Source organism: Nyctereutes procyonoides, unplaced genomic scaffold (genome assembly GCF_905146905.1).
Source record: "Nyctereutes procyonoides isolate TBG_1078 unplaced genomic scaffold, NYPRO_anot_genome, whole genome shotgun sequence".
In the NCBI taxonomy this organism is placed as follows: Eukaryota; Metazoa; Chordata; class Mammalia; order Carnivora; family Canidae; genus Nyctereutes; species Nyctereutes procyonoides.
Window position 1 is genome coordinate 25448354 of NW_026575136.1, and position 19961 is coordinate 25468314.

The following is a 19961-nucleotide window of genomic DNA, read 5'->3' on the forward strand; positions in this document are numbered from 1 at the left end:
CATTAATACAAGAAACAATGGATGTTGGAGAGGATGTGGAGAAGGGAACCCTGTAACACTTACATTCTTAGTAGGAATGCAAACTGGTGCAGCCATTCTGGAAAATGATATAGAGGTTCCTCAAAAAGTTAAAAATAGAACTACCCTATGATCCAACAATTGTACTACTGGATATTTAACCAGAGGATACAGAAATACTGCTTTGAAGGGACACGTGCATCTCTACCTTGACAGTTAGTTTTTCATTGAGCCAGTCTTAGGACACAGTTACCACACACACACACACACACACACACACACACACTCCTCCACTTCTCAATCCACAGATTACCAGTTCTTCTTAAACCTTGAAATCCCTGCTAAAAATATGTATCCACTAACACAGATAGAAAGTACATGTCATTTACCATTTTTTATTGTATCTAAGTAACTATTTCTTCTGTGATATTGACAAGGTATAAATGTTTTTACTGTTAAATTTATGTAAATATCCTGTAAAAATACTAAATTAAACTAGAAAGAAATTTCTACTATTTTTAAACAGTGGAAGAAAATCTTTTAAAATTATTACTGTTATTATGGCATATGCATAATAATATGCTAAACCCAGTTCTAGCTTAAACTCATCAAAAAGAACATGCAAATTTATGCTAATATTAGTTATTTCTTTCAGCTTTGAATATGCCAGTTTGATTCAAGAATAACAGAGGTGCTAAGAAGCTTTGTATTTATCTCAAGTGTCTTTCAGAGAGGCTGATCAGTCCTGTGCTGATGAGGCAATTTCTTTAGTTAAAAAAAGCAAAGTTGAGTTCATGGCTTCTTTTCCAGAGTCTTTATTTATTTATTTATTTTTAGATTTTTAATTTATTTATTCATGTGAGACACAGAGAGAGAGGAAGAGGCAGAGGCAGAGGGAGAAGCAGGCTCCATGCAGGAACCCTGATGTGGAACTCAATCCCAAGACTCCGGGATCACGCCCTGAGCCAAAGGCAGATGCTAAAACACTGAGCCACCCTGGTGTCCCCAGAGTCTTGACTGCTCCAGAAATTCCTCAAAACTTAGAATAATGCCCATCTCACTTAGCAAATATGTAGAAAATAAGACTGAGAAGCTATGTAAATTATTAACATGTAATACAGTTAAAGCCATGTAAAATGAAATGATGTTAACACATTGGTCTCATACATATTTAAGAAAAAAATCCAAAAGAAAACAGAATGATATCCCTTGTGTTTGTAAGCACAGCTATTATCTATAATAAACAAGTCATTAACTCTAATTTAAAATTTATGTTTTACTGTTTTCTAGGGAAGCTCTTCACCAGCTTGAGTAATATTCTAATAACATTTTATTGTTGAGAAAGCATGTGTCTGCTAGAGGCTCTAATCAACTAATTTTCTCTAATGACAGCTGAACTCTGGCTATAAGGGTACAATCTTTTTTTTCTCTCATTTTTATAATAAACATTCTCTGTTGCAGCATTGTAGCAATCATATATCTAGTCTCACTACCTGAACCTGGGCAAGTCCAATGAGTCTTAAACATTCACCTTACCTTTTTGATGATAACTGGGTAGTTAACTGAACCGCTTCAAAAGCACACATCACAAGAACAAAGGGGATTAAAATCTGTTCAAAAGGATAACAAAACAACAAACCATGCCATGGGTAGCTGAAACTTTTGAAAAACTTAAAAATGAATGCTATTTTTGCTTATAGCAATACTTCAATTTCTCAAATTTTACCTATATTAGTGAAGAGCAAGCTCTGAAATAAAACCATGACATCAATGACATATAGAATATTGATGAAATGGATTTAAAATCTACATCAATAGCATATGTAATAAAAAAGATAAATATCAACTCTCATTCTAAATAAAACCTCATACAAATTTCTGTTCTAACTTATTATAATTAATGACCATGTTCAAATGATTCTAAGAGAATATGAGAGACACAGAATGCCCAAATCAAATAAATTACAGAATCTAGTAATTTGATTCACAGATCCCTGAACCCATCTGGTCACTTGATACTGTAACTCTACAAACATGATTCAGCTGCTCTGCCATTGTTTTTTGTTCAATTATCTTAATATAACTTTATTTCTGAGTATACAAAATTCACACCCACTGTAAAAAATTTATTAAGAAATTGAGAAAGGTATATTATAGTTTATACTGGTTGAAAATCCATAATCCAGATGGATATCTGGATCAACACTTGATATTTTGAGATACTGCTTTCTAATAAACAATTGAAAAAAATATATATATATACTTGATGTCTAATAAGAAAGAAAAAAGATATGCAAAAGGAATGATGTTCAAGACTGTAAGATTCCTTCAAGTGAAGGACATAAGGCTAAAATAGAGTTTGGGAGAACCTTCACTTTGGCCACATCAGTCAAAAAAAAGCATCCAGTGCATTATGTCAGTAAAGCTCTGAATGAGGCTGGAGAGTAAAGATCTAGTATTCTAATTTAAACTTTTGTTTTTTACTATTTTCTTATTTTTAATGAAAGGCCAATGGTTTCCAAAAGAGTAAGAAAAGAACTACTACCATTAAAAAAATAATTGAAAATTAAAGAAATAGTGCATATTTTAAAATAACTCAGTGGGTAAAAAAATAAAAATAAATAAAAATTTACAAAATAACTCAACAGAAACTGGAACATGAGGAAACATCTTTTTAGCATTTCTTAAGATTACATTTGTATTAATGCAGTAACAAAAAAAAAGGATATTGGTCCAATTAAGAAACACATACTTAAAAAAAAACACATACTTTTGATAATTAGTATGTATATGATCTGAATAGAAGGTACTAATTAGATTTTAGGCAAATACATACTAACTACATTAAATGTGCCAGGCACTGTGTTAAGACAGGCATAATGATGCTAAAGAAGAAGGAAAGAACATGAATTATATTCCACAGGAGTGTGAACCTCCAAAGCTGAGGAATTTGCCATTATCTTGGTTTTGTCAGCACCTGGCTGGTGCCTGCTGCATTATTGAATGTAAGCATTCAATGATGAATTTGTGGAGTGAATCAATCAATTCTAGGTACACGGATTATGAGAAAAGATTGTAACATATGGGCAGTCTTGTGGGGAGCATATAGAATCTTTGGGGGCACTGCAGTTCTGATCTATACTGCCCTTCCCTACAGGCTTGAGTCATCTGTGATAGGACTTCCCAGGACTTATTCAGAATCTGTACTCCATAGAATTTAAATGGGCTTAAGGATAAAGCAAAATGGTTAACTATATTTTGGAGTAAAGCTAAAGGGTCCCACCTCCCATTCAGCATTGTCTGTGAAGGTATCTTCTTTCCATGCTATTTCACTCTATCAGAATGATTTTATAGTCTTAAAGTCATGTAATGGTACATAATCTTAATGTCACAATGAATTGATAATCTTAAACAGTATCTTAAGTAAATAAGAAAATAAGAAAACTAACCTTCCACATCATCAGGGCTCCCATCATATAAGGACTAAACACAGTCAGAAAGCAATAGACAGAGGCAAGATCAAAGCTAAGGAACCAACATAAAGAAAAAAGATTTTAGAATTCACATTGTAACTTTAAAATAATGTTCTATTAAAAAGGATGTCTAAACTAACTTTCTGAAAACTACTCTTACTAAAACACAAGCAAATATCGTACCAAGAATATTAGAAAGCCACTAAAATGATTGGGGTAGATCTATATGTGCTGATACATACCACTCTCCAAAATATATCCTTTGCTATAAAAAGCACAGTACAAAACAAAATCCTAACTTGTATTATCTTTTATTATAAATATGCTGTTTTCTTTTTAAATTACCTGTTAACAGAAGCTATGTTCCCAGTTCCAAAAAATGCTGTCACTAAGAAGAAAACCTAAACAGAGTTAAGGAAATGCCAAAACAAGTCAGAATTCATACAAATTTCTCCTTCATTTAGAAAAGATATGCCTAGAGATCCCTGGGTGGCTCAGCGGTTTAGTGCCTGCCTTTGGCCCGGGTCATGATCCTGGAGTCTCGGGATCGAGTCCCGCGTCGGGCTCCCGGCATGGAGCCTGCTTCTCCCTCCTCCTGTGTCTTTGCCTCTCTCTCTCTCTCTGTCTATCATAAATAAATAAATAAATCTTTTAAAAAAAAAAAAGAAAGAAAGAAAAGATATGCCTATCCTACCACGAGCATACATTGATTTTTAACCTGTACATTTGGCCATAAATTGTTATAAGTGAATGTTCCATTATATCTCCTTGCAAATGCATTTTGAAGAACCTGACTGAAGAGGCAAAATGTGCTAAGAATGGGAGGCATGGGAGCTTATCCTCACTTGTCATTTTTCTTTTCTCTAGCAGAAACGAGTCAGAGTATTGTTATCTGTAGTTGGCCATTGATGGTTTTTTAATAAGAGAACAGGAACCTAGTGGATCAGACAGATATTTTCAGGAGAAATACTGTTTCATTTTATATACACTTCCTCTGTGCCTACTACATGTGAAACGTGTCAGGATCTTTGGAAGACTCAGAAGGAAATAAGATACCATATTCTCCAATAATCCAACAGAGAATGAGACAGGAGAAAACATTAGACATCTTTTTGACACTTTGTAAGCTCACATTGATTTGTTTTAGTGCAGTAATAAAAGGCCAATATTAATCCTATTGGTGTCTAAGAACTAACTGCTAGGAAAATACTGTCTGGACCATTGAAAGGACTTAATGAATGTCAGCTATTTTATTATTACACAAAAGTGGTAAAGAATTATGACAACTTTCAGTGAAAAAGTGGCATATGAGTTGGTGACTTGAACCTCAAATGTACTCATGGATCTATTCATTCAAGCAATGAACTAACCAACCAACATTTATTGTGTCTAGTGTATGTCAGAGGCAGAGTCAGGCACCAAGAATATAAATATGAATAAAAGAGTCTCAAAGTGCTCATAAGTTAACTAAGATTATGGTGATCTATAGAAGTTTACGAGAGGCTTTTAAGGTAAACAGGGGAAATAAAAGACATAATCAGGAAACATTAAGAGCTGTGGTAGAAGCTTAGGGTTTATTGAAGGATACAGTGAAAGATAAAGCAGGAATACAGATTGGTGGCATATTAATAAAAAGCCTTGAATTTTACTGTGGAGACCATGAAAAGCCAGCAAACATCTTAGGTGAGTGATACAAACAAATACCAGAGACAGTGAGATATTCAAATCAGGGAGATAAATAATTACAGGCAGGAAATAAAACTGGGAAGCTATTTCGGTAGTTGATGTCAGGGGCAAGGAAGATCTACACTGGTGCAGTGGGAGCAGAAATGGAAGAGGGGAGACAGTGGGACTTTAGAACTGGACAAGTAGTTAAATATGACAAGTGTGATGGTCTGGATGACTAGGAATATGGCCTCCAGAGAGAGACTTTGGGGAGGGGTGGGCGGTTGTTAGTCAGTTTGGGACATATATTTGGTGATGTCCAGCAGAATATTGGACATATGGCTTGTGAGGTCAAGAGAGGCCAAGGCTGGAGAAGTAAATCTCAGAGTTGCTGGCACAGAGGTGTCAGTCAAAGCTATAGGAGAGGGTGATAATATCTAGGCAGCATAAGAGAAGGTTAAGGAAAAGGTAGAGCTTGGAGAAGAACATCATTCAAGATCAGACAAGGATACAGTACATTTTAGTGAAGGAGAATAGAGATAATACAAAAGCTAAGAGAACCTGGAACATGTCCTGGAGGTAAAGGAAAAAGAAAGTGAAGTTAACAGAGTTGAATGTTATTGTGGTCAAATAAAACTGAAGTCCAGACTGTGCAGTCAGGGTATAGCTGCAGCAGGGACATCTGACAGATATTTAGAGCACTACTGTGTGCCACACTAGCATGGGCCAGGTACTTCTCAAGGCTGAAGGATACAGTATCTAGATGGGGAGAAAATGGTAGCAGCAACTACAGATTTTTCTTTCAAGGAGCTTGGTAGTAAACAAAAAAGACGAGATGAAATTATACTTTAGGGATGCAGGGTTCAAGGGAAGAAGTGTTGATTAGCAGAGGGTGAGTGTAAGGACTCTGCAAAGAGACAGAGAGCAAATCTAAGGGCAGAAGCAAGAGGAGGGAAGGAGAGTACCATGCTAATTTCAGAGGAAATACCTCCCTGAGAATTTTTTTTTAATTTTTATTTATTTATGATAGAGAGAGAGAGAGAGAGAGAGGCAGAGACACAGGCAGAGGGAGAAGCAGGCTCCATGTACCGGGAGCCCGATGTGGGATTAGATCCCGGGTCTCCAGGATTGCGCCCTGGGCCAAAGGCAGGCGCCAAACCGCTGCGCCACCCAGGGATCCCTGAGAATTTCTTGAAGCTGGTCAGCCAGCCTTCCCAAAGTGAGACTTTATTTTGCCATATTGTCTTTCAAACTTCTGACAGTAAGAACTTCCACACAATATTGCCAAAATTGTGGTCCAAAAACCTTGTCAGGTAGATGTTATAGAACATGAGTAGAGTATAAAATACACATAAAAAGTACAAACCAAACTCGTATAAGTGGTTTCTTCTGGATGAGGGAGATTAGAGTGGAGTTGGAAATTGAAAAAAACTTTAGCTGTAATGTTTTAATTTTTTTTCAATGTGTGACACGTGACCAAATATTAATTGTTGATCTCCTGGATGGTGGGAATACACACATATACATTCACTTGTTATATCATTCTGTGTGCTTTTCTACAGTTTTGACGTTTTTTAAAAACATGGACTGTATGAGAAAATTATGGTTGAGAGAGGGGGGTTAAATGGCCTCCAAGTGGTCATTATTAAGTGAGCAGGCGAAGTTATCTTCTTCTTCCACTAAGTGGGCAGTTGCAGTGCCTTAAAAGTCCAAACAAAGGATACAAGGAAAAAAGCCCTCCGGATGTCATCCAGATAGAGATGTCGAAACTGGGTTATATCAAGATTACAGGTGAACTGGAGACTGGTGACCTGTGAGACAATAAGAAATACATGAACACACAAGAAGAGTTCACTTACTTTTACCCTCAAAGGCAATCTTCTAGTCTGGTACAATAGCTAGAAAGTTATCCTGTACTGACAAAAGAAATTAATAAAGCTATTCTTATAGCTTAATTATATTTTATTAAAATCTGCTGAAAGGTAGAATATGTTGCTAATAATATTGAACAGAGTTGTAGTATTGCTGAAAGTATAATAAAAAGGAGAACCAGGCTTTTCTTAATCCTATATAAATGCTTCACTTTTAAATCCCTGTATAACTCCTACCTTTTTGAAGTCCTGATTTCTCAGAGTCCTGATCTTCTAAAACCCAGCTATGGTATTATATTAACAAGGCATGATAAAATCAAATATTTTTGTTTCTTTATTCTTCTGTTAGAAATTATTTTCTCACTACACAAATGCAAAATATTCCTATTTTTGGTAAAATAGAAAGTCACTCAATTCCAACAAGAAGGATGTACTTTTGCTTAACCTCCTCACCCCAAAACAGAAAAACTCAGTTTAAAGGGAGACCTTCCTCTTCCTCTACTATCCATGTAATTTTCCAGTAATTCTTTGGATGCTTTAATACTCCTTTTTATAGAAAGAAATATCTGTTTTACTTTAAAAAACACAATTTAAAAAATGACACAATGGGGATGCTTGGGTGGCTCAGCGGTTGAGTGTCTGCCTTCGGCTCAGGGCATGATCCCGGGATCTGGGATCAAGTCCCATATTGGGCTCTCCGCAGGGAGCCTGCATCTCCCTCTGCCTGTGTCTCTGCCTCTCTCTCTGTGTCTCTCATGAATAAATAAATAAAATCTTTTAAAAAAAAATGACACAATGAATCTCATTTTTAGATTTAATATTTATTCAATATTAAAATTTTAGTATTTACTATTATGGACAATCTGACCATTTACTTGAATCTGATCAAAACTGTTTTCATGTAGTTTTAATATTCCAGGGCTGAATGTTAAAAACCAGTAATTATTTAAATACTTAAATAAAGTTTCTTCATTATTGAAATTAATTTTTCTAAATTACCAATTACTCTGTAAGCTCAACTGGAACCAGTTATGGATGGATCAAGGGATCGACCATGAAGGTGTTTTTCTGCAATATTCATTTTATCTGACTTCAGTAAAACTGTAAATATTCTATCACCAATTGCTTATAATTACCTTCAGTTCTAAAATAAAGGCAAGAGACATCAATTTAACTTTACAGCGTCCTTAAAATTTACCTGGCTTTTAGCCAATTCAAAATGTACTATGTTGAATAAACAGCCTAAGATTTGGACTGAGGCCACAATCACTACAGGGGCAGAATAAGCAATCTGGACCAGGACTACTAGAAAGACAAAAGCAACACTGAAAACACAAATGTTACCTTATGATCAAATTCATGAATTGACTTGTGACAACATAAATATCCTTGTGACTATAATAAATGGAAGGAAAGAAAAATTAGACATGAAAACAGAGGAAAATAAGATAGAGAGCATTCTTTCTCCTCCACTCCTTCACCTACATTGATGTTTTTGTACATTAGCGATTCTCAAATAATCTCTAAAAAAGCCCAACCTATTTAATGCCTATAAAAAGAATAAAAATCACACTTTTCTGCTGTAAATCAACAATTTTCTATAAACTAGTTAACTTAATTATTAATAATTAGCTTAATTATGACTGCCTTAAGTGGTACATAGTTTTTGATGAAATAACACTGCAACTTCCTTATAGAATAGGGAATATTTTAATATTCTCAAATAAATGCAACAATGATTTTGACAAACTACCTTCTGTCTATAGGAAACACCGGATTGCTGCAGAGTTTCTTGTTCCATCCGTATCCAGACAAACATTAAGCACGACAATACTAATGGAAAGAGAGCTTCATACCTAAGGGGAAAGGGGGTTTGGGATGGAAGTGGGAGGGTAGAAAAGAAAAAAAAATCATAAAATAAGTAAAAATGCAAATTTATCATAATGCAAATGTCTTTCCCAACATTAAAACAACCTTGATAATACTTCTTGTTACAATATCACAAAATTTAAAATTTCTAGGCCTTCCAGAAGAAGAAAGTGAGAAAGGAACATTTGAATATGAACTCCAGCACCATCTTTTTTTGAAATTTATGGAATCTTGAGATTATAATTTTAAAAGAGATATTTAAACCATTTATAAGGTAAACAACAAATACATAAGAAAGAAAGAAAACATTCAGACAAAGGTATAAAGATAATGCCTGAGTCAAAATCATTAATTATAGAGCAAGACCAATGTCCCAAATTTTTTTAAAAAATGGATGCAATACAGACCTAAATCTCTGAGAAAGAAAAAAGAGAGAGGGTGCCAATAAACACATGAAAATATATTTGACCTTACTGATAACTGACATGGAAACCAGAACAATAGGAAGATACCATATTCACTTACCACATTTATCTATTAAAAAGAGTAATGTCAACAAGAGTACAATGAAAACTAACTCTCATACTCTCTCTATAAGAATAAACAGTTTCTGGAAGGCAATCCAACACTCTGCATCAGGAATCTCAAAAATATTTATATACTATAATCCAATAATGTCACTTCTAGGAATTTACCCTGAGGAAACAATCCAATATGGGCACTAGAATTCTCAAATGAAGATGTTTGTTGTAATACTGTTTCAGAATGAAAAAACCAAAACCAAAAACAAAACAGGAAACAAGTGAGGGAGTGATTGAATGATGTATAGTACAGCTCTAGGATAGTACAATGTGGACATTAAATATGTTGACAAAGGAGAAATGTTCATGAGATAAGATAGTGACAGAAGTCTTTTCTAAACGTCTTCCAGCCTAGTTAGGGATAAATGTGCCACCCTTGTAATCTCTCAAATACTCTATTATGGTTCTCACATGATTTTATTTTATTTTTAAAGATTTTATTTATTTGAGAGCAAGTGAGAGAGAGAGAGAGAGAGAGAGAGAGAGAGAACGAGTTGGCATAGGGGGAAGGGCAGCAGGAGAGGGAGAAGCAGACTCTCCGCAGAGCAGGGTGCCAGACATGGGGCTTGATCCCAGGACTCCGAGATCATAACCTGAGCCAAAGGCAGACACTTAACTGACTGAGCCACCCAGGCACCCTAATTCTCACACAATTTTAATCACATGTTCACTGACACGCATTTCCCACAAGTTTATAAAAAGCTCTGACTCTGCCAGTTTTGTCACCACTGCAGGCCCAGCCAACAATAAATATTTGCTGAGGGAGTTACTTAAGGGGAAGTTAAAACAAAATCAAACTAACCAAACCAAAACAAAAACTTTATTTCTCCCAACTTTTTCAACTATTGAACTCTATTCTATTTAGCACTACTTCCTAAACATGAGAAGCAAAAGAAGCAAGATGCTTTAAACTCTATCACTGATCATAAAAATAAAAACTGAAGACCAGGCAGAAGGAAGTATCTGGACTTAAAAAAGCCACACAAATCACTTGGCATATAAGATGTAGAATGCCCAAGCATATGGACAGATAATATATATATGAGAAAACCTCAGTAAAACAGGTACAGAAAATTATACAAAGCCCTACCATTTTTGACCTATGAAAATAGCAGTTGGTGTTCTTATTTAAAAATGAAAATACCAAATACTGTGACGGATGTGATGAACTAGGACCCCTCATTGGTTGCTGGTAATATAAACTGGCACTGTTCTGAAGACAAAAGTAAAAAAAAAAAAAAAGAAAAAAGAATTCATACTCTATGGCCCCCCTATACTACATGTGAAAAATGAACAAAGGAAATAATCTAAACTATGTGGAAAGATTGTGCACAAAAACATAACTCAAAATATTATTTATGATAATAAAAATAGAAATAAAATGATCAAAAATAGAAGAGTGGCTAAATAAATCAAGGTTTATCACCTCACAGAATACTAAATGTCCATTAAAATGATGGTTAGGAAGCCTATGAGCCACCTAGGACAACATTTCTAAAATAATGTTAGGTAAGGGGCACCTGGCTGGCATAGTTGGTTAAGCATCCGACTCTTTTTGACTCAGGTTGTGAACTCAGGATTGTAAGGTTGGGCTCCACACGCAGTGTGGAGTCTGTTTGTGACTCTCTCCCATTCACTCTGCGTCTCCCCACTGCACTCCTGAGCACTAATTCTCTCTCTAAAATAAATAAATAAATCTTAAAATAAAATAATGTTAGGTAGAAAAAAAGATATAAACTAGTACATGGACTATGCTATGTTAAAAAGACAATTACAGATTACAGGGGTAGGGTTAATAGGTAAATTTCCTCTTTATCCCTAGTTTCCAAAATGTGATCACTGCTATTTTTACAATGATTTAAAAAAAAACTGAAAAACAAATGTTAATTTAGAACGCCTGTATCCTAGATGTTCTTTAAAATTTAGTTCAACTTCCACAGGAGTCTTTGATGGCACCATGTTCCTCTACTCAAATTCTTTCTCTAGACATTCTTTTAATCTTATAATTCCCAACTAATTAAGTCACAATAACTTAACTGTTGCATTCTGTAATTGCCTAATACTGCAAAATAAAGTCCTTATTTTATAGCAGCTTACAACTCTATTATACACGTGGGGTAAGCTAATTGTTCTGCCTGTTTGTCTAGCTTTCAGGACACGAGAGAAAAAACAATTGTTGATTAATTGAATCAAGAAAGAGTATACTCTAAGCAAAAATGGACCATGATTTTTAAAAAATATTTGCAGTTACATATGAAAGTATTCTTCCTTAATATATGAAAACATGAATTTCATAGTTCTACAAATAGTGCTACTGATTTATTTCCTTTCAGAAACTATAAACTATAATAATTTTTATTTGTAAAATGTAGATGAATATATCTGATAAAGACATCTTCCTATGGGACTTTATTTCTTCAGACTATCAATATCTTGTATAAAATCTGCATATCTGAATTAATACACTGAAATACCAATAAAATGTCATCACAGACTCAGAGTGTACATAGTAAAACTTTACAAAATTAGGATCTACTAGTTTGGTCTCTGCAAATTCAACAGGGCAGAAAAGGCATTTAGCTTTGTATTATAGTTTGTTAAGCAAAGGGATGATATAAATACAATTTCAGTGAGAAATGTTTAACAATCTTAAGAGAACTATTTTCAAGCATTACAATAGCTTCTATTTGCATAAAAATAATGAAATGTTGATTAAAATGAATCTTCTTTATTCATTAAATCAAGGATACATTGTTAGAATTTAGAATTACTATTACTGTATTTCTGTAAAGTAATAAAACTGCATTTCTTTTAAATAGCCTATAATTCTGACTGTTCACTAATTTACATAGAGAACCCCCAGATTGTCCAAATGGTGATGTAGAATAATAAGGTGGACTATCAGTTTTGCAAAACTGATTTGACATTGAAAACTGTACTAATTGAAATTGTCAGACTGTGCTATTTTAGGCTATCTCTCTTGCATTTTCTCTAAAGGTAAATATACCTTCACAGAAGACATAAATGATATTTCTGATGTTGAATGATATTTCTTAATACATTCATTAAAAAGGTCATACTCATTACTACTGTTCTGATTTTACACATGAGTTTTTGCTTTTTAGATTTTCTTAAAATAAATTTACTTATGGAAATATGCTTTGGTATCTTTATGACTATGAAATTGAGGATTTTTTTTAAATTTTATTCATTTACTCATGAGAGACACAGAGAAAGAGAGAGAGGCAGAGACACAGGCAGGGGGAGAAGCAGGCTCCATGCAGGGAGCCCGACGTGGGACTTGATCCCAGGTTTCCATGATCACGCCCTGGACTGAAGGTGGCGCTAAACAGCTGAGCCACTTGGGCTGCCCTGAAATCGAGAATTTAAAACACTATCATATTTATCCCCAATGTACGTTACATGATTAGCTCATTATATATCACGAAATATTTTTTTCACTCAAAATTCAACTTCAATCATCCTTTCTTCTTTCTTCCTTCCTCTCTAATCTAGTAAACCAGATCTATTTATATTTCTTAAATCTTCTGTATTCTTTTAAATGTGTTTATTGCTTTAGAATGTGAAGGCTCAAAAAAGAAAAGGGTTTAGTGATTATTAAGGGACTGTGTAGAAGTTGGCAAATATTTCTGGACCCTCTCAAACACATATCTTCTTAAAGCAACCTCTAGAGAAGATTTCTTAATGAAACTCATGGGTCACCCCAAAATGGTGAGTTAAAATACAAATTATTTTTTTGCCTTCTTATCTAGACTAAAAACTAATTCATATATAGTTTGATAGATTCTGATTGTAACTAAATTATTTATTTTGAAATTTCACCAATAACAGGGCAAAGTGAAGTTTTGTTTTTGTTTTTAAGTAGGCTCCACACCCAGTATGGAGCCCAACACAGGGCTTGAACTCACAACCCTGAGATCAAAACTGGGCTGAGATCAAGAGTTGGACACTTAAATGACTGAGCCACCCACACGCTCAGAGAGTGAACAGTTTTAAAGTTTGATTCTGTTTATCACTCTTAAGAAACTGCTGATAGACTTCAAGTTTTATTTCAAAGTTTAAAGTTCTAAGTCTCAAAGAAAGCCTCTCTTAAAATCTTACTAGGTAACTGTTGAAAATTTCCACGTTGCTTATATTACTTCTTCACATCTATGTTTCAGAACTGGTTAGGCAGGGAGAAAGGAAGGTAGGAGGTGTATGGAGCTTTTTTAAGAGAAAGTTTCATACCACACTGGATCATATCTTATCTGAGGACTACAAGAACTCCTGCAGCCTAGGTCCACTTAGAATGTTAGGGCCCATTAAGAAAAGATTTTTAAAAACATCGTTCTAATTCTGAGTTAGGGCAACTAAGTTTCCCAAAGAACGAACCCAAGTCTAGGACTCAAATGGCTTTACAAAATCATCTAAACTGGGAATAACTTGTTGATAGCACAATGGTGAAACCCTAGGTTTAGTCTAGTTGGGATTAAGAAACTGTGTTTGGGCCAAATTTTGAACTATCTATGAGTGGTGGTAATTTGATTTGTTCTATACAATGTTGTTACAAGGTACACATTTCTCACCCTCATAAACATTTAAGTAAGGATGAAATAAAATTCAAGCAAGTGAAAAATCCTTTTCTTCAAAGAAGATGGGGAGATTGTATCACTGTTCACTGAAATCTAGAGAACACTTGCAGATCTATCCCAAATCACGCTGCTAGTTTTGTTTTTTGTTTTGTAAGAAAATTTAAATCTGGGACGCCTGGGTGGCTCAGTGGTTTAGTGTCTGCTTTCAGCCCAGGTCTTCGATCCTGGAGTCCTGGGATCGAGTCCCACATCGGGCTCCCTGAATGGAGCCTGCTTCTTCTGCTTATGTCTCTCTCTCTCTCTCTCTCTCTCTCTCTCTCTGTCTCTCATGAATAAGTAAATAAAATCTTTAAAAATGGATTCTTTAACTTTTGGGAAAATATTCTGAAAGTTTCTGAATCTAAAGGAATATTTGGACTAGGATATATTTAAGAGTAAAAATAAAAAGAAAATATATTCAAATAAGTGAACAAATCAAGGTGTGATTTGAAATACATGAAAGAAATGTAACAAAGCCATAGTTCTTTTAAGTCACTGTTTGAGACTTCAAATTCCTACATAATCAGAACTTTCTAATACTGTAGTGAAATGACATTTTAGCAGCTTCAGGAAGTAAACAGAAAGACAAAGACAACAGGCAATACTATGAAAATAAGAAAAAGAAAACAAGATTTAAGATCAAGTCATACACAGTTCTTACGAAATAGACAATACTTATGATTTATTCCTCAAGATTTGTATATTTTTCATTTCCAGAGGTAAAATATTCAAAGAGAAATGTCAATATCATTTAAAACGTGCCACTAAAAATTAAATTTTAAAAACAGTTTATACCCTGTGCTTAGCAGTAGGTAGGCTGACATCCAGGAAAGAAGTATGCTAAACAACCGCTCAAAGAGACTTGTAGGACTCAGTAGTGGTAGGACGAAGGAAGAGGCTGCAATAAAACAAAGCAGGACAGTGTCATTATGACATACACAAACACAGTGTATATGCATTTAGAAGTACTAATTCTAGTGTCATTTATAGAATCGTTTCTATGACCTCTCAAAATGGGCTATACTTGCCCTAACCATTTTTGTGGAAATCTGAAACTTCACATTAAAAAAAAAAAGATTTTATTTATGTATTTATTTATTTTAGAAAGAACAACGAGCAAGTGAGTGGAAGAGGAGCAGCAGGAGAGGGAGAGGGACAAACAGACTCTGTGCTGAGTATGGAGCACTACGACATGGGGCTTGATTCTACAACCCTGAGATCATGACCTGAGTGGATATTAAGAGTGGGGGCCTAACCGAATGAGCCACCTAGGCGCCCCTAAAACTTCACATTTTTAATTCAAATTACATTTCATTATTCTACCACCTTTTGCTCAGACTTTCTCAATTTTGTCTAGTCTTGCTCACTGTAATATTAACCCCTAAATGAGTAATTTGTTATTTGCTAATATAAATAATAAAAAATGTAATACAACATATTGTTCCAGAGTTAGCAAATTTTCTCTTAATTAGGCATTTAGTCCACAGACAACTTATTCCCCAGAAATTGCTTTTTCCTAATCTCCTTCTCCTCTTCCTTGGTTTTCCCACTGTGAAGTATGCACTGAGAGTGGTAGTATGCCATCTAGAAAATGAAAAACAGGAAAGTATTTCCCCGCATATGAGGGTTGTAATAAGAGTAATCTTAATAAATTAAGGAAACCTTCCCCACAGGACAAGAAAGCAAGTACTTCAATAGGAGAGCCACAAAACATAAACTCCTCATTTCTATACTGGGAAGGAAATATGCCTAAGTTCCCCATCACCCTAGTTAGGCAGGAAACACGTATGGAATTAAATGCTCTTGAGTATGGAGACAGATGACTTGGGATGAAACTCTGGCTGATTCATTTATTAACTATTTAACTACAGGGCAAGTTTATGAACTCATCTAAGTAGTATTCCTAGCTGTCAAGTAGAAAACATAAATAAGTTGTTGTGAGGTTTAAATACAACTTTACCTGTAAAATGCCCCTTGAACATAGTGTGAGGGATACAGTAGGTGCTTAGTAAATGTTAGCTGCTGTTATTATTACTAATCAAAATCTACTAATAAGTTAAATTTAAAGACAATCTCATTCAAAACAAAGTCACTGCAAGATGTAAGAATCTGAATGTTATATTGATAGTCCCGTTGACAAATACCTTCTCTTTTTCAGGTGTGATAGTCCAGTACTGTTATCAGCAGATACATATTTTAACAGAAAAAAGTGACACATTAAAATTTATAATAAAAGCCAGCCCAAATGAGACATCTTCTGTAAAACTATTTTCTATCCTTGTTTTACTTTTGTCTAAAAAATTGATGAGGTGATAGAGGGAGAAATAAGAGTCCCCATTCTGAATGACATATGTTAGAACAAGTTTTATAACATTTAATCCATTTGGAGATCACAGCACATTAGCAAAAAGTGCTCATTGGAACTAGACTATGGTGAATCAGTGCCTGGAAGAGATTTCTGGAGATACTGCTGATCTACCTCTGAGTCAACTATTTCACACCTTACAGCATTTGGTAGGCATCCTCTAGTAGTACCTATCTCTCTGAGTCTCAAGGATGAAATGTCTTATCTAAAATATATGCTTAGCCCAGAAGTAAACCCTCATATACACAGTCAACTAATATTTGGCAAGGGAGCCAGTAACAGTGGGGAAAGGATAGTCTCTTCAACAAATGGTGTTGGGAGAACTAGATAACCACATGCAGAAAAATCTTACACCATTCACAACAATTAATTCAAAATGGGTTAAAAAGTCAAGCATAAAACTCTTTGGTGAAAATATTAGGATAATATTAAGAATAACACTGATCTCAGCAATTTTTTTATATGATACCCAAAGCACAAGGAACAAAAGCAAAAATGAACAAGTGGGACTATATGAAATGAAAAAGTTTGCATGTCAAAAGAAACAAGCAATAAAATGACAAGGCAACCTGTGGAAGAAGACAAAATATTTGCAAACCATATATCAATAAGGGGTTAATATCCAAAATAGATAAAGAACTCATATAACTCATTAACAACAAAAAATGCAATTCAATTAAAAAATGAACAGAGGAACTAGATAGATATTACTCCAAAGAAGACATCCAAATGGCCAACAGGTGCATGAAAAGATCACAGAATCACTAGTAATCACTAATCATCACAGAAATGCAAATAAAAACCACAATGAGATACCACCTCATATCTGGTAGAATGGCCATTATAAAAGAAACAAAAATAGAAAATAACCAGAGTGGACAAGGATGTATAAGAACTGGAAGCCTTGTGCACTGTTGGTGGAAATGTAAAATGATGCAGTCACTATGGATATAGTATGGAGATTCCTCAAAAAATTAAAAATAGAACTACCATATTATATTTGGTATTTATCCAAAAGAACTGAAAATAAGATCTTGAAGAGATATCTACATGCTCATGTTTACTGTAGCATTATGCACAATAGCCAAGACATGGAAATAAGCCAAGACATGTGACAACAAGGGTCATTATACTTAGTAAGATAAGCCAGGCAGAGAAAGACAAATATTGTATGACATCACCTATATGTGGAATCTAAAAAGACCACATTCTTATGAGGAGCTGAGGGTGGTGGAATTGGGAAGATGCTTAAAGGTAGAAACTTATCACCAGTAGATAAATAAGTCTAGAGGCCTAAGACAGAGCATAGAAATTATAGTCAATAATACATTATAAACTTCAAAGTTATAAAGAGATAGATCTTAACTGTTCTCACCACAAAAGAGAGATAATTGTGTGATACGATAGAAGTGTTAGCTAACACTGCACTGTTAATCATGTTGCAATATATAAATGCATCAAACCAAAGCATTGTATACCCAGACCTTATACAATGCTTTGTGCCAGTTATATCTTAATAATTAAAAACTAAAATATTCTTTTGAAAAATAAATGAATAAAAACAAAACATATGCCACAGGAATGTTTATGTATTTGGAGAAAAAGCAGCAGACTGAATCTCACCTTCCCAAAGCAATTACAAAATCAATAAGGACAATAAATAAAATGATATAGGACATTCCAAATTTGGAAAAGTATATAGCACAGGAATTATATAGTACAATATGCACATAACTATAACATAAGAAAATATGACAAAATAGAGAGATACCAAGCTTAAACATGAATATTTTCACTTAAATAAAATGGTTCAAATTGACACACATAGCAAAATCCAGTTCTATTCTGAATAAAAGAGACAGACTTAAAACACAGTGATTCAAAAGACTAAAAATAAAGGAATGGACTAGGCAAATGTTAACAGTAAGAAATTCAGAATTGCAACCCTGATACCAGATAAAGTACACTTTAGGCTATAAAGCAATAAACAAGACAAAAGGGACAGCATATGACATTAAAGCCACATTCCACAATGATGAGGTAATAGTTATAAATTTTGCTACAAAGAGCACATCAACTACCTACATAATATGAAATTTATAGGAGATACAAAAAGTAATAGGTAGAAATATACTAAGAAAACTGTAACACACCCTTCTTACTAGGATAAGTTGACAAAAAACAACTTATAGAATATAAGAATATAAAACCATATAACTAACAAAATAGATATTCTGGATATATACTGAACAGTACAGTCTCATAACAGAGACCATACTTTCTTCTCAAGTACATATGGAATGTTTACAAAAACTAATCATATACACTAGAGCACATAGAAAGTAGCAGTAGGTTCCATAAAGTGGAAATAGGGCAAACAATCTCTGGCAAAATGCAATGAAACTAGAAAGTAAAAATAAAACAAAAACTAATGAGTTAGTGAATAGAACTAAAATACAGTAAATCAAATTAATAAATCAAAATCTAGATTCTTTGAGAAAATCAACAAAAAAGGACAAACCATTAAGTTAATCACAGAAAAGGGGAAAAGTGCAAATAAAATAAATGATAAGGGAAAGGTCTAATGACACAGACAGAATTTTTTAAATCATTAAGAGACTACTTTGCATCTCTCTATGCAAACAAGTTTGAAAATCTAGAAGAAATGTATAACCACTTAGGCAAATATAGCTTCCCAAACTAACCCCAGCAAAGATAAAAATTTAAACAGGCCAATTTCATAGAAGAAATAATAGGAAAGTTATCAGGGAACTACCTAACAAAGAATTAGGTTTGTATAGTTTCAAAGGGTAATTCTTCTAAAACTTTACAGAACAGATAGGGCCCAGGACTATCTATTATTTTAGAGTATAGAAATCAAAGAGAGATTTATTTTTTTTAATGAAGAAGTATAATTATGATACCTGAATCTGATAAATATAGAATGAAAAAAATTAAAGACCAATATCATTATGAATACTGATGGAAAAATACTATCAAATGGACCCCAACACACATTAAGAATATAATATATTATGATAAAAATGTGTCTTGGGTTTATATCAGGAATGCAAGGATGGTTCAATACTCAAAACTCTACTGATATTATTAATAGGCCATATTCATAGGGTAAGAAAAAAATCACATTACTCCCATAGATAATGAAAAAGCCTTTGACAAAATTCAACATCCATGCATTCGTAATAAGAACTCTAAATAAAACAGTAATGCATGTACTTTCTTTAACATGACAAATATATGTACCTTAATCCTAAAGCCAACAAATATATGTACCTAAATCCTAAAGCCAACTCCAGAGGTATTCCCACTAAGGTCAAGGGACAAAAAAAAAAAAAAAAGAAAAAGAAAAAGAAAAAGTCAAGGAGGGAAAATATATACCTATATTTGTAAATGGCATGATAGTATACTTGGAAAATCTTAGAGAGTTGATGAAAAACCTAACTCAAGAAATGAAAGAATCCAGTAAG

General features: G+C 34.0%; 1 protein-coding gene across 6 annotated transcripts in view; it reads right to left on the reverse strand.

The window, feature by feature from the left end:
- LOC129495546 (GPI ethanolamine phosphate transferase 1) overlaps positions 1–19961 on the reverse strand; it is a 109863-nt gene that overhangs the window by 15092 nt on the left and 74810 nt on the right. For 5 of the 6 annotated variants that reach the window (XM_055303164.1, XM_055303166.1, XM_055303168.1 and 2 more), the window contains 7 exons: positions 14904–15006; positions 8781–8883; positions 8372–8422; positions 6881–6967; positions 3837–3892; positions 3468–3543; positions 1555–1628 (listed from right to left, as the gene is read on the reverse strand). In XM_055303164.1, the coding sequence (XP_055159139.1) occupies positions 1555–1628; positions 3468–3543; positions 3837–3892; positions 6881–6967; positions 8372–8422; positions 8781–8883; positions 14904–15006 (550 nt within the window). The remainder of the gene's footprint in view (positions 1–1554; positions 1629–3467; positions 3544–3836; positions 3893–6880; positions 6968–8371; positions 8423–8780; positions 8884–14903; positions 15007–19961) is intronic. The other variant, XM_055303167.1, reaches the window with a different exon arrangement.